This window comes from Elephas maximus, chromosome 2, assembly GCF_024166365.1.
Source record: "Elephas maximus indicus isolate mEleMax1 chromosome 2, mEleMax1 primary haplotype, whole genome shotgun sequence".
Taxonomy (NCBI): Eukaryota; Metazoa; Chordata; class Mammalia; order Proboscidea; family Elephantidae; genus Elephas; species Elephas maximus.
Window position 1 is genome coordinate 230161097 of NC_064820.1, and position 14677 is coordinate 230175773.

Genomic DNA, 14677 nt, shown 5'->3' on the forward strand with positions numbered 1-14677 from the left:
ATTACTGTGTGTGGAGAGGGTGCTGGTCTGGACACCACTGACCCACATTGAGTAAGGGAGGGAGGCCCTCTGCAGGGTGTCTTGATGGGGAAGTATACACAGGAGCCAGGAAACTGAGCTTTTAGAACTGCTGCTCACCCCTGGGGGAGGCCTGTAGCCCTGGGGTAAAGATGCCCTGGAGGGGGTTGGTGAGTGTGGGAGGGTGTGTCACAGGGGATGCTGTGCGTGACTAGGAGAGGGACGCCTGGCCTCGGGGCACAGGAGGATCCCACTGTTGTCCCTTGGCCGTGCCCCAAAAGGCTCTGTTTTCCTCTCCTCCTTTTTACTAGGCAGGACGGGGGTGGGGGATGAGGGGTGGGCAGATCTTCCTGACAGGCCCAAGTCTGTCCTGGGTGTCGGTCAGCAGCTGAGAAGGCAGAACCTTGCAGGCAGGGGACCTGCCACCTTCTCCTGCGTTCATGTCACCCCAGGGCTTTGTCAAGGTATCTTGGGCTTCCCGGGTGTGTTTGTGTCCCATTTGTGGTTGTCTCAGTCTCCTAGTGCTGCTGTAACAGGGATACCATATGTGGGTGGCTTTAAAGAACAGAAAATATCCAAATCAGGGCCTGAGCTATATCAATTCCTTCTTTGTAGTCTGGGTGTTCCTTGATTCTTTGGCTTGTAGGTGATCCTCACATGGCATTTGTCTTCCCCCAAGTGTGTGTGTGTGTGTGCCTGCATCATCTATTCTGGTCTTTTTATAACTCAGAAGGGATTAGGTTTAGGACCCACCTACTCCTGCATGACTCATTAACATAAGAAAAGAAAACACTATTTCCATTCAGGGTCACATCCTCAGGTACCAAACCAAAACCAAATCTCTAGTCGTCGAGTTGATTCCGACTCATAGTGACCCTATAGAACAGAGTAGAATGCTCCATAGGGTTTCCAAGGAGCAGCTGGTGGATTCAAACAGCCTGTCTTTGGGTTAGCAGCCATAGCTCTTAACCTCTGTGCTATCAGGGCTCCTCCACAGGTACAAGGGCCAGAAATTCAACACATTTTTGGAGGGAAACAATTCCGTCCATAACAGTGGTTAACCAGATGACTTGGATGTTTAATAACAATCTACATATCTCTATTTCTGTCTATCCATCCATCTACACATCCTTCTATTCATCCACCTACTCACTCATCCAACTATCCACCCCCCACCCACCTCCCATTCACTCATCTATCCATCATTCGTCCATCCATCCACTCATCCATCCTCTCACTCTCCCATTCATCCACCCATCTGTCCACCAATCCATCTACCCATCTATCCACCTATCCACCCGTCATCCATCCATCCACCCATCCATCCATCCACCCATCCATCCATCCATACATCCACCCATCCACCCATCCACCCACCCACCCACCCATCTACCCACCCACCCACCCATCCAGCCAATGGACCAGGCTTTTAATGTGAGAATGAGATCATTACCTGCAATACTGTGTACAGTTTGTTCAGGCCAAGTCCCTCACATTTCCATCTCTCTGGTTCTCTGCTACTGTCATCACAACTCCTTGCTTGATCCCAGCTGGGAAAGGTTCTCCACTTTTAAGGACTAACATGATTAGATTGGGCCCACCTGGATAATCCAGAGTAATCACCCCATCTCAAGGTTCATAACCGTAACCATATCTCCAGAGTCCCCTTTGCCATGTAAAGTAACATATTCACAGGCTCTGGGGGTTAGGATGTGGGCATCTCTGGGGCCACGATTCTGCCGACCACAATAAATGTGTGTGCACCAGTGTATGCGTGCATTTGCATTCGTGTGTGTGTGCTTGCGCTATGTGCATATGCGTGTGCATGCGTGGGGTATGCATGTATATATGTGTGTGTGCATGTAGAGATACCCATATGCACATGTGTGTTTTTTTGCATAAACGGAATCATACTCTGTGAGCGTGAAAGTTGCCGTTTCCTGTTAACAACATGTCTCAGAGATCCCCTCGTGTCACTACAGGTAAACCGCTCTTGCTCTTTTTACAGCTGCTTGGTTCTGGTATTTTCTTTAACCTCTCCCCACTGATGGACCTTCAGGTGTTTCCAGCTTCTCTTTGTAACAGACAAGGCTATAATAACCCTCCTCATCCTTCAGTATTTGTTGATTCATGGCTCATTCCCATCTTGTTAATTAAGCAACACTGGCCGATTGCCTCCACCCCTTGCAGACCTGGTTTGGGTGCTGGCAGCATCACAATCAGGTATGGGCCCCTCTCTCAGAGAATTCAAAATCTTCAAAAGTGCATTGGACCTCTTAGGGCATTATCTTTTGTAGATCTTCGGGAATATCCCCTAAGGCTTTGAATGGGTAGCCTTGAACCTGTAGATTACTATAGATAATATAGTCAGATCACCATGTCAATATTCAGTCGCCACTCTGGGATGTGGTAGGTGTCTTGATTTACTTAGGTGGTTTTTTAATCTTTCAGTCAAGCTCTACAGTCTTGGACATTTCTTGAAGTGTTTGTTCCCGGTTTATTTTTCTCTTTGTTTTGGGGTTAGGTTCTCCCCTGTCCCCAGCATTTTGGACTTTGTAATTGCTACTGTATAATAAGGTGACAGGTATGGACCTTGTAATTGCTACTGTATAATAAGGTGACAGGTATGGAACATTCTTATATGCTTATTAGGTTCAGGAAGTTTCTTTTATGTAGATCTTCCTGAAGTGATTATTTTTAACTTCAACAGGAAACTGGGCTGAGAGGGGTGTCTTGGAGTCTGTCATTAGGAGTGAGGACTTTCTCCCCTTTTTGCTATGTCTATTCTGGACCCTGTTACTAGGGACATATCAATGGCACCTGGCTAGTCACATCAATATGTACCATCTTCTCTGTCCCATTTAATGGTTTTTAACTTGAATTCTGTTTCATCTGATATGAATGTCACGGTTGTTGTTAGTTGCGGTCCCGTCGGCTTAGACTCACAGCGACCACATGTACAACAGAACAAAATATTGCCTGGTCCTGTACTGTTTTCACCTTCGTTGGCGTGCTCAAGTCCATTGTTACGGCCACTGTGTATTCTGAGTGCCCTCCAGCCTAGGCTCGTCTTCCAGTACTGTATCGGACAATATTCTAATATTCAAAATCCATAGGATTTTCATTGGCTAATTATCAGAAATAGATTGCTAGGCCATTCTTCCTAGTCTGTCTTAGTCTGGAAGTTCCACTGAAACCTGTCTACTATGGGTGACTGCTGGTATTTGAAATACCAATGACATAGCTTCCAGCATCACAGCAAAACAAAAGCCACCACAGTAGGAAAAACTGACAGATGGTGGAATGTTGCCCTATTTGCTTACTTTTGTCTGATTTTTTAAAAATAATTTATTTTTTCTTGCTGAAAATACTTAGCAGAGCATGCATCAATTCAACAGTTTCTATGCGTACAATTCAATGACGTTGATTACAGCCCTGGTTGTGCAGTGGTTTAAGCGCTTGGCTGCTAACCGAAAGGCCGGCGGTTCAAATCCACCAGCCACTCGGCAAGAGAAAGATGTGGCGGTCTGCTTCCATAAAGATTTACAGCCTTGGAAATCCTTTGGGGTAGCTCTACTCTGTCCTATAGGGCTGCTATGGGTCGGAATCGACTCTAGAGACGTGGATTCATGATCATAAACTCACTGCCCCCTAAGCTTCCTATCTGATCTTTCGAGGTGCTCTTGTCAGTTTGATCCCATATAGATAACCAAAACCAAACCCAACCCATTGCTGTCAAGTCGATTCCGACTCATAGCAACCTTTAAAAGAGCACAATGCTCAAGGCAGACATTTCTTTACTAATTAAGCTAAATTATTATTTGGTTGAAAGAAGACTTCAGGTGTGTCTGATATTTTCCCATCCTTTTGTTTTTCACCTCTTCGTGTCACTTTAACCAATTTTTTTGACAGCTTATAGCTAGATTTTATTTGCTTGTCCTTTCTTGTTTTGATCTATTTGCTCTGTGTTACTTGTGGTCTGCGTGTCTTGTTCTTCTGGAGTAGAATTTCCTGTGTGTGGTGATGGCTGAAACGCTTGAATCCACCCTGCCCTCTCATTTTACAACTCTTACTGACCTGGACTTAGGGCTTTTGTCTTTTTTTTTTTTTCTCTTTCTCTGGTTTGGTCGTGACTTCTAATTCCCTGAGGTCCCTGAATCTGTGTTTGTAAACGGAGAAAGTTCTGGGGTGTTTCCCTAAGAAGTTTCCAAACAGCGGGCTCCAGTTTCACAAAATTGTCCCTGGAGACGTTATTCCACGTGAACCCCGAGCAGAACTAGACAGGCGTGGGTGGGAACGCCGCTCAGAGCTTCTCCTAGTAGCTGCTCAGCTTGCACCAGTCTGTCAAGGAAAGAACGGGGTGGGGGGTACAGTGCAGCTCTTGTGGGCATGTGCCCCAGACCCAGATGGCAGTGTGGACAGTCCTGTACAGAAGGTGGTGTGATCCTGTTGCCGGGCGCTGGCCCTGCAGCCACACCCTGTGGCGGCTCCCTAGCCCCTAGGGTGGGACCCTGCCCTTGCCCTAGCTGACCGCGGCCTCTGCTGCGGGGTGTGTAGATTCTATCCAGCCCCACATGGAGGTGGGAGGGTTCAAGAGGAAACTTAAGTCTACGATTCCCTCTCTGTCTGAGTTGTTTTGATTTGCAGTAGAGCATCAAGTCCGTTTCCTCAGAGTCACCTCCACCCCCACACACTGACTCGGAAGTTGCCTGATTAACTGAAAATCCACCCGGTGGTCCTGGTTCACCAGACTCATTTAGGAGCAGAGACATGAGTTCTCTGGGGTTGTGAGAGGCCCCTGGGCAGGACAGAGTTGCCTGTGAGGGCGGGGGGTGGGGGGTGGTTCTCAGTTGTCGGCCAGCCCTTCCAGGGGCCTGTGGGTAAGGCAGACACCCTCAGAGAGGCCCAGCCTCCAGCCTGCATCCAGAGAGGAGTCTGGCTGGCAGACTGGTTCTGGGGAACAGCCTGGGGGCAGCTGGGTGCTGCATGTGGGTGTCTGTGGGTTGTGCAAGAGTATGCAGTGTTTTGGGGCACCGGGGTGGGGCATGGTATCTGCAGGCATGTGGTGTCTGCAGCTGTCTGGGGTGTGCAGTGTCTTGGGACACTGTGGTGGGGCATGGTGTCTGCGGGCATGTGGTGTCTGGAGTGCATAGTGCCGGGTGCACAGTGTCTGGAGGGGTGGGGTCCAAAGTGCAGTGTTTGGGGCATGCAGTGTCCAGAGTGCACGGTGTCCCCTTGTTGTAGTGGCACTCAGGGATGTGGGATGCTGGGGTGTGGCCAGTGGAGGGGCAGGGCTGTGTGACTGGATGCTACCCCTGGACAGGAGCCTGGCTTGGGAAGGAGTGAGCACCTGCCCCGGGAGGCGTTCAGACAGTAGGCCCTGGGTGGGGTGGCTTTCACAGGAGGCCAGCCTTGTGCTCATGGTTGGAAACCTCTGTGGTTCCATTCTGTGTCGCCCAGTTGGCCAGTGTCCCCAGGTTAAGCCATCTTTCTCAATGCTAATTGTAATACTGTGGGCATTTTCTGGTGCCTGGGGACTCACAGGCAGCCATGGAGCACCCCCCTATTCTAACCCAACCAGGTGGTGGTAGGATGAGGTCGGGTATAAGGGTTGTGCTTTTGGGGCAAAAGGGACCACTGGGAAGGACCATGAGACAGGCTGGCCAAGGCACTGTCCCACTGACTCTGACCTCTGTCTCACATCGACATAGCTGAGCCTGTAGGGCGGGGCCTTCCTGGGGCTCTGACGAGAAGCAGTGACCAGGGGAGGGTGCTGGACGACATCACACTGCTCGTGCCTGTCTCTGCCGAGCTCCCAGGAGCTGGGGAGTTAGTGGTTTCCCTTCACTCAGAGATGCCAAGAACTGTGCTGCCCAACATACCCACCCTTCCTGCCTGGGTTTCCACACAAGCCCTCCTGGCTGAGAGCAGGGGTGAGAGGACCCAGGGCTCAGGTGTTCTCACCTGTTCTGATGGTGCTGATGTGGGCATTTTGTGCTTGGCATAGTTAAACACACAGGACTTCCAGAATCATCCATGCCTCCACTGGCCTGCTTGGTGAAAGGGCACGTCCCGATTTTGTGACCTGAGCCCAGTCTGGGCTGACAAGAGGGGCCCTGCTTGCCACCGGGTCTATCCCCACACAGCCCCGGGAGCATCCTCAGGGTGCTTAGAGGACTGCATGACACTTGGTGTTTGGAGGGAGGTTGGTGTTCAGGACGGCCCAGCACAGCGCTTGGTGTTGGAGGGATGGTGGTTTCCCACTCAGGATGGCTAGGCTGGCACCTCGGCCATGGATGTGCTGTTGGGGCATCAAGGATGGGAACATCCTCCACTCACGGAGCCTACATCTGGAGGGAGCTGGTGACCCAGAGGCCGAGGCATTTGGAGCCTACCCCTGGAGGAAACCATGGCTTCGTGGAGACAAAGTGAGACTGTTGAGAGCAGCCCATTCTGTGTCTGGGGTCTCCGGCCGCCCCTGTGACACGCGGTGTTTCCCAGCCACCCAGGAAGCCGGCGACAGCTGCATCCTGCATTCTCATTGAGTTTGGAAAAGTTCTAGATGCCCCAGAGGAGGGGCCATGGCAGGCATGTCCGTGTTTTAGATCAGGGAGGCTGAGTCATGACACCAGGTCACTAACGCTTAAGCCAGTGCGATAGTCCCATATCCTAACCCTTAGAGTGTCCCTGTCAGGTAGACACTTGGGACCAGCCACTTCTGAACAAAGGGACCTGTCGTGACAGCCTCCATCACAGAGGACAGTGGCGTCTGTGAGCACGAAGTGACCGCTGGTCTCCCTGCTCCCAGAGGTATCCTGAAAGGTCCCCTTGCTCCCTCGAGGAGGGGACAGCCTATGGCCAGGTTATCTTCCCATGGGCCTGATGTCAGCCTGCACCTGGCCAGCCTCCCTTTCCAAGGGCACCCGAGGTGGGAAGTGGAGTGACTCGGAGCAGGGGCCATGGCGTCTTATGAGGAGTGTGTCCCGTTCAGGTGTGGTTTTAGAACGAGTGGGCCACCGTGATCCTGTGGGTACTGAGAGGAGCAGCAAAGCCCTCCAAGAAAGGAGGATTTCCTAGGGCCTGTGGGCCCCGCTGAGCATGTGAGTTCTAGTCAGTTTAGGAGAGAGGGGATGTCCCAGCTCAGCTGTGTCTGAGTGCCCCAGGGCTGCCACAACAAATACCATGAAGTGGGGGCTTTAAGGAACAGAGATTTATTGTCTCATAGTTTTGGAGGCTGGGTGTCTGAGATCCAGGTGTCGGCTCCTCCTGGGGCTCTGAGGGAGAATCTGTTCCAGGCCTCTCCCCCAGCTTATGGTGGCTCCCAACGATCCTTGGCATTTCTTGGCTTGTAGCTGTATCTTCACATAGCATCTGTCTTCCCCATGTGTGTGTCTGTTTTCTCATTTTGTAAGACACCACTCAGAAGGAATTAGGCTTAGGACCCACCCTACTCTGGTTTGACTTAACTGATAACATCTGCAAAGACCTATTTCTCCAACTAAGGTCACGGGTTATAAAATGGCATGGTGGCAGTATTGTTGTCTCACCTCTTCATCTAACTTCAGAAGTGGGGAGAATGAAGATCATAAGCCCGTGGCTGATTCCTGTGGAGAGGAGACATATCTCCACTTTCCGCCATCTTTACCAATTCTGACATCAGCCGTCACTCCCACAGGACTCTCTACTTCTCTGCTGGGTTCAATAATTCATTGCAATGTCCACACAGAACTCACAGACCACACTCACTGTTACGGGCTTTATTAGGGAAGTAACAGGTTACAATTCAGGATCAGGAACGACTCAGGATACAGTTTTTCCATCAGGACAGCCTCTTCTCAGCCGTGCCCTCAGGCAGGCCTTTCTCCAGCCCTTGCCTCTTGGCCCCTTGGCCTGGCCCCTGCCTTGCTCAGGCAAGTGTTACAAAGCTCTTTAGCTGTCAGTAAGTGCCTAGGGCATCCCACTCCACCAGGAAGCCTCCTGCCTGAAGGCGCTCAACCCCCTCTGTGAGTCTTCTAGCCTAGCACCACCACCAAGTGCCCAGATGCATTCTATTCCACCAGGAAGCCTCTTGCCTGAAGGCTCTCAACTCTCTCGCTCTGTCATCAGCACACCCACTGTAACTGCCTTGTTCTGTGGGCCAGGAAGCCCACTGCACCAGCTTGTGACAGTCTCCTGGTTCTGCCGCCACTGTTTCTTGCTGCTGCTCTTTGCCATCTTGCACCATCTCCCATGTTAACAGCTCTCTCTCTGTCTCCTGGGTCTAGGAGGTTCTCAGCGCAGGGACCCTGGGTCCAAAATATGCCCTCCACGCATTTCTCTTCTTCTTGGTGGTAGTGAGATCCCTCCTTTCCACCTCTGGGATGGCTCATTTTAAGCCTAACAGGATGGAACAACTGACCAATCCCCTCGTTAGGGCTCCATACACCTTGTTTGCATGGTCCAACTCCCACAAGAGTGTCATGTATCTTATTTGCATTATTAGCAAGCAGTTCGATCTCCTTGGTGGGCCACAAACACCTTATTTGCGTAGTCCCACCCAATGATATGATGGGAGTTACAGGACCATGGCAAGAAAAACCATAAAAAAAAAGTGATCCATCTCACCATACAGGTACAGTGGTCAGGACTTCAACACAGCTTTTTGGGACACAATTAAACCCATAGCAGTGGACTTCAGGCATTTCATGCAGCTCTGTTCAATTTAGGGTGATCATAGCACTCTGTTAGTGCCGAACTGGGACATGAGTGCTCACACAGAAGAAGGCCCTCCCTAGGAGCCCCAGGAGCAGCCCCAGGGCCAGCATCCCCCTCCCCAAAGAGACTGGGCTAGGAGAGAGGGAGCTCCAGGCATCCTGGGGGAGCGTGCCTGTGATTCCACTTTACACCAGGTGTCAGCATGAAGGCAGAAACCACAGTGGTGAATTAAAGCAGAGAGAAGACTATGTATGCTGCCCTAACTGGTCACTTAGGCATTTAATTTGTTTCCAGGTTGGCTCCTGATGTAGATAAAACTGCAGTGAACAGCCTGATGCTGTTTTTTCTTTCTTGCAATGGGACGATGTCTTTAAGGGAGTGCCTAGGGCAGGGATACCCTAGCTAGGCCAGTGTGAGGGGTGCTAAAAGGCTGGTGTGGGACAGGGTGCGCTCTGCACCCCCAGCACACATGTGGCAGCACCCTTGCTCTGAGGGGGACTTCAGAGCCTTGCAGCCATGTTGAGGGAAGGAGCATTTCCTTACTCTCCCCACCATGCCAGCTGTGACAGTCTCTATGTTGTGGGTCTCCCTTCGGCCTCCAAGCTCCTCCAGGGTCTTTTAGGGTGGAGTGACCTGTAGTTGCCATGCCCCCACCCCAATGCAATCCCAGATGTCTGTATGGTTTTCTGCACAAAGGGTGCGGATGGGACCAGAAGACACATTGGCGAGCCCTCCCCAACTTGATTTTCCCCTGCCTGCCTGTCTCCCCACGGTACCAGGGTGCCTCGGCCTCCCTCACCCCTCCTGTCTCCCCACAGTGCTGGGGTGCCTTGGCCTCCCTCCCTGCTCCTGCCTGTCTCTCCATGGTGCAGGGGTGCCTGAGCCTCCCTGCCCCCTCCTGTCTGTCTCCCCATGGTGCAGCGAGCGGTTCCTCGACCTCACCCATATCTCTCCTCTTACAGAGAGTGCCGGTGCAGAAGAGGTGGGGCTCCTACAGCTCCTTGGGGAGCCCCCACCCCCACAGGTCATCCAGATTGAGGACCCCGACATTGGCCCAGCCTACGTCTTCGGTCCAGACGCCAACAGTGGCCAGGTGGCCCGCTACCATGTGCCCAGCCCCTTCTTCCGGGACTTCTCCCTGCTCTTCCATGTGAAGCCTGCCACGGAGGGTGCAGGTGTGCTATTTGCCATCACAGACGCGGCCCAGACGGAGGTTCACGTTGGTGTGAAGCTCTCACAGGTGCAGGACCGGCAACAGCAGATCCAGCTCCTGTACACAGAGCCAGGTGCAGGGCACACCCACACAGCCGCCAGCTTTCGCCTGCCATCCTTTGCCCGCCAGTGGACCCGCTTTGCGCTCAGCGTGGATGGCAGTACTGTGGCACTCTACGTGGACTGCGAGGAGTTCCAGAGGCTGCCCTTCCAAAGGTCCCCGGGGGGCCTGGAGCTGGAGCCTGGTGCTGGCATCTTTGTGGGTCAGGCTGGAGGGGCCGACCCTGACAAGTTCCAGGTAACCTAGAGGCAGTCTGCCCGTGTGACAAGGTTACAGCCCTGGGACTGGGGGACGGGCGTGGGGGCGCCCTGAGGCTGGGATAAGGGCACACTGGAACCCCGTGGAGGCACCCTGGGGCTGTGATGGAGGCGTCCTGGGAGATGGTGTAGGGGTGTCTGCGGATGGGGTGGAGGTGCCCTGGGGCCGGGGTGGGATACAGCACTGAGGCTGGGGGACTGGGTGGGGGCACTCTGAGGCTGGGGATGTGAAGAGTGTCCACGGATGGGGCTGGGGAGCACCTAGGGCTGGATTGGGTGTACTTTGGGGTTGGGGTAGGGAAGTACCCTGGGGCTGCCTCTCTTGGGGCTGTTCCTGGACAGGGTTTTTCCTGGGGAGGGCGGTTTCTCTGAGACCCTAGGGCACAGCCCAAAAGAGCCCATTAGGATGGCCAGTATACCCAGAGGCCCATCGTTTACCCACAGAGAACCAAGGGTCCAGTTCCCGGCCAAGTCTGCCAGGGGAGCAGAAACAGACATCCAGGGCCTCATGCAAAATGGACACATGGTCCTTGTTCAAAGATGTTAAGAATGCCAAGATGGTGACAGCAGCTTGTTAGCTGACCCAGGCCTTCCACAGGCAGGTCACATGCGTCATCTGTACCCCAGCATCTACAGAGCACCAACCCTGCTGAGCTGGGGTTCTGGGTCCATGCCAAGACCGCACTCCTTACTGCTGTTAAAAAAATAAAGAACTCAGGATGCCGTTAGTCCTGACTGTTAGTTAGGAGCCTTAAAATGCTTATGTACTAAGTTATCAGGAACTTTTGAACAAAATTTCTGATTGGTTCACATTTACATAACTGCTAAACAGTTACAAGACAATCATAAGATCAGTGACTCTTGGTTACGAGACCCCTAATTTTGAAAACAGGGTATTTTCATCAATCTTGAAAACAAAATATGTTCATTAGTTTTGAAAACAGAATATGTTTATTAATCTTGAAGACAAGATTGTCTTCTGAGTTTTAAGCAAAAGTTAATGAATAATGAAACCAGACTTTCTGGCTTCAGTGGGACTAGTCACCTAGGTAATTAAAAAATGATTGCAGCAGTACATCAATAGGGAACTGCCAGAAATTCAAGCCAGATTCAGAAGAGGACATGGAACAAGAGATACCATTGCTGACATCAGATGGGTCTTGGCTAAAAGCAGAGAAAACCAGAAAGATGTTTACCTGTGCTTTGTTGACAATGCAAAGGCATACAACTGTGTGTATCGTAACAAATTATGAATAACATTGCAAAGAAGAGAACTCCAGAACACTTAATTGTGCTCATGAGGAACCTGTACATAGATCAAGAGGCAGTTGTTCAAACAGAACAAGGGGGTACTGTGTGGTTTCAAATTAGGAAAGGTATGTGTCAATGTTGTATCCTTTCACCATACTTATTCAATCTGTGTGCCAAGAAAATAATTTGAGAAGCTGGACTATATGCAGAAGAACAGGGTATTGAGATTGGAGGAAGACTCATTAACAGCCTGAGTTATGCAGATGACACAACCTTGCTTGCTGGAAGTGAAGAGGACTTGAACCACTTACTGATAACGATCAAACACTACAGCCTTCAGTATGGATTACACCTCAACAAAAAGAAAACAAAAATATTTACAACTGGATCAATAAGCAACCTCATAATAAACAGAGAAAATACTGGAACTGTCAAGGATTTCATTTTACTTGGATCCACAATCAACGCCCATGGAAGCAGTTGTTAAGAAATCAAATGACATATCGCATTGGGTATATCTGTGGCAAAAGACCTCTTTAAAGTGTTAAAAAGCAACGATTTCACTTTGAGGACTGACCCAAGTCATGGTATTTTCAGTCACCTCATATGCATGTGAAAGTTGGATAGAGAATAAGGAGGATCAAAGAAGAATTGACTCCTTTGAACTATGGTGTTGGTGAATGTGATGGTTAAGATTGTGTGTCAACTTTGCTGGGCCCTGATTCTCAGTGGTTTGGCAGTTATGTTGTAGTTTGGCAGTGTGTAATGATGTAATCATCTCCATCATGAGTCTGATATAATGTAATCACTTCCATGATGAGATCTGTTATGAGCAGCCAAGCAGTTGAAAGGGAGTTTCTTTGGGGGTGTGGCCTGTTCCCAATATATATGGGCTTTCTGACAAAGCTCACTGGCTTTTGCTCTGCTCTGGATCCTGCATTTGTCTTGTCATCCTGTGACCTCCAGTTCTTGGGACTTGAGCCAGCAGCCTACCAATTTACCTGCCAATCTTGGATTTGTCAGCCTCTGCAGCCTGTGAGCTGGCAACTTGCCTTCTGACCTGCTGGTCTTGGGCTTGTCAGCCCCTGCACCTACATCAACTTAACAACTGCTTCCATGGGCGTTGATTGTGGATCCAAGTAAAACGAAATCCTTGACAGTTCCAGTATTTTCTCTGTTTATTATGAGGTTGCTTATTGATCCAGTTGTAAAGATTTTTGTTTTCTTTTTGTTGAGGTGTAATCCATACACTCCAAAAAAAACTGCTTGACTTTTCTAATATGTACAAACAGAAACCTGAGGAGTACATGTGGGAATGGCTATTAAGGGTATGGGATAATTGTGCAAGGAACATAAGGTTGAATCAGTCTGAGTTTATTGATGGGTCCACTAAGCACTGATTCTTCATTCAGTGTTTCAGCTCTAGAGGTTAGGAAAGGATCTAGTAGTTTATTTGGTTGGTTCGCTAAAGCATGGATTTCACGGTGGCCTACACTAAATCAAGTTGAAGTACTAGACCTGCCTTGGTATACTGTAGAAAAAGGTATCCAAAAGCTTAGGGAAATTGGCATGTTAGAGTGGATTTATTGGGGTAGACCCAAGGAGCCACACATGGACTACCCAGAGGGCACACCTTTTACCACAATGGAGAGGAATGAATTTGTGAAGGGAGCCTCAGCATCCTTGAAGACTGCTGTGATTGCTATTTTGTATAAGTCAGATTTGACAGTGGGAGCTGCCCGAACTGAATTAAGACACCCAGCTCCATAGGGCTGATTGGACCCTGTGGTTGTAGGGCCCATGTGGCAGCACTCAACTGACAAAGACAAGGTGGGTGTGGTTACCGTATGGACAGTGGAGTCAAAGCAGTAATCAGAATAGACTGATTTGTATTTTCTTTTCATTGGCTGCTTAGTCATGGTGTCTCTAGGAGTGAAACAGATGGAAAATCTACTATTTACTTGATCTATACAAGTGGAAGAATTCTAGATCAAGTGAACAGCAGTCTAACTCAAATCACCAAAATAGAGAGTCACAGCCCCTCCATCAATTCCCAGACTTGAACCAGTTTAGAGACTCACAATCCCTTGAATGAAGGGAAAGCTAGGTTCCCTTGAAGGAGAACCCCACTACAGTGCCAAAAATTTATACTGTTAATCTTTCTCCCAGCCTTCTCCCAAGGAATCTATATCTTTTTATGATAGTGACTGTACATTGGAAACCCTGGTGGCATAGTGGTTAAGTGCTACAGCAGCTAACCAAAGGGTCGGCAGTTCAAATCCACCAGGTGCTCCTTGGAAACTCTATGGAGCAGTTCTAGTCTGTCCTATAGGGTCGCTATGAGTCAGAATCGACTTGACGGCACTGGGTATGTTGGGGAAAAGGAAATAATTAGACTTTTTAGAGATTACTGGATATTGGCTCTGAACTGACACTAATTTCAGGAGTCCCAAAATGTCACTGTGGCCCACCAGTCAGAGTGGGTCTATATGGAGATCAGGTTATTAATGGAGTCTTAGCTCAGGTTCAACTCACAGTGGATCCAGTGGGTACCCAAACTCATCTTGTAGTGATTTCCCCAGTTCCAGAATGCATAATTGGAATAGATACAGTCAGCAACTGGTAGAACTCCCACGCTGGATCCCTGACAAGTGGAGTAAGGGCTTTTATGGTAGGAAAAGACAAGTGGAGGCCATTAGAACAGCCCCTACCTTGGAAAGTAGTAAATAAAAAGCAATACTGCATTCCTGAAGGGATTGCAGAGATTACTGCCACCATCAAGGACTTGAAGAATACAGGGGTGATGATTCCCACCACCTCCCCATCCAATGTGCCTATTTGGCCTGTGTAATTCTTGGAGAATGACAGTGGATTAGCGAAAACTTAACCAGGTGGTGACTGCAATTGCAGGTGCTGTTCCAGATGTGGTTTCATTGCTTCAGCAAATTAATACATCTCCTGGTACCTGGTATGCAGCTGTTGATCTAGCTAATGCATTTTTTTCCATATCTGTTTAGAGGAACCACCAGAAGCAGCCTGCCGTCAGCTGGCAAAGCCAGCAATATGCCTTCAGTGTCCTACGTCGGTGGTATATCAGCGCTCCAGCCCTATGTTATAATATAGTCTGCAGGGTCCTTGTGATCACCTTTCCCTTCCACAAGCCATCCCACTGGTTCATTACACT

General features: G+C 49.8%; 1 protein-coding gene across 2 annotated transcripts in view; it reads left to right on the forward strand.

Moving 5' to 3' along the window:
• The window catches only part of COL18A1 (collagen type XVIII alpha 1 chain), a 136871-nt gene that overhangs the window by 63989 nt on the left and 58205 nt on the right, over positions 1–14677 (forward strand). For both annotated transcript variants that reach the window (XM_049875048.1, XM_049875047.1), the window contains one exon: positions 9675–10222. In XM_049875048.1, coding sequence (XP_049731005.1) covers positions 9675–10222 — 548 coding nt within the window. The remainder of the gene's footprint in view (positions 1–9674; positions 10223–14677) is intronic.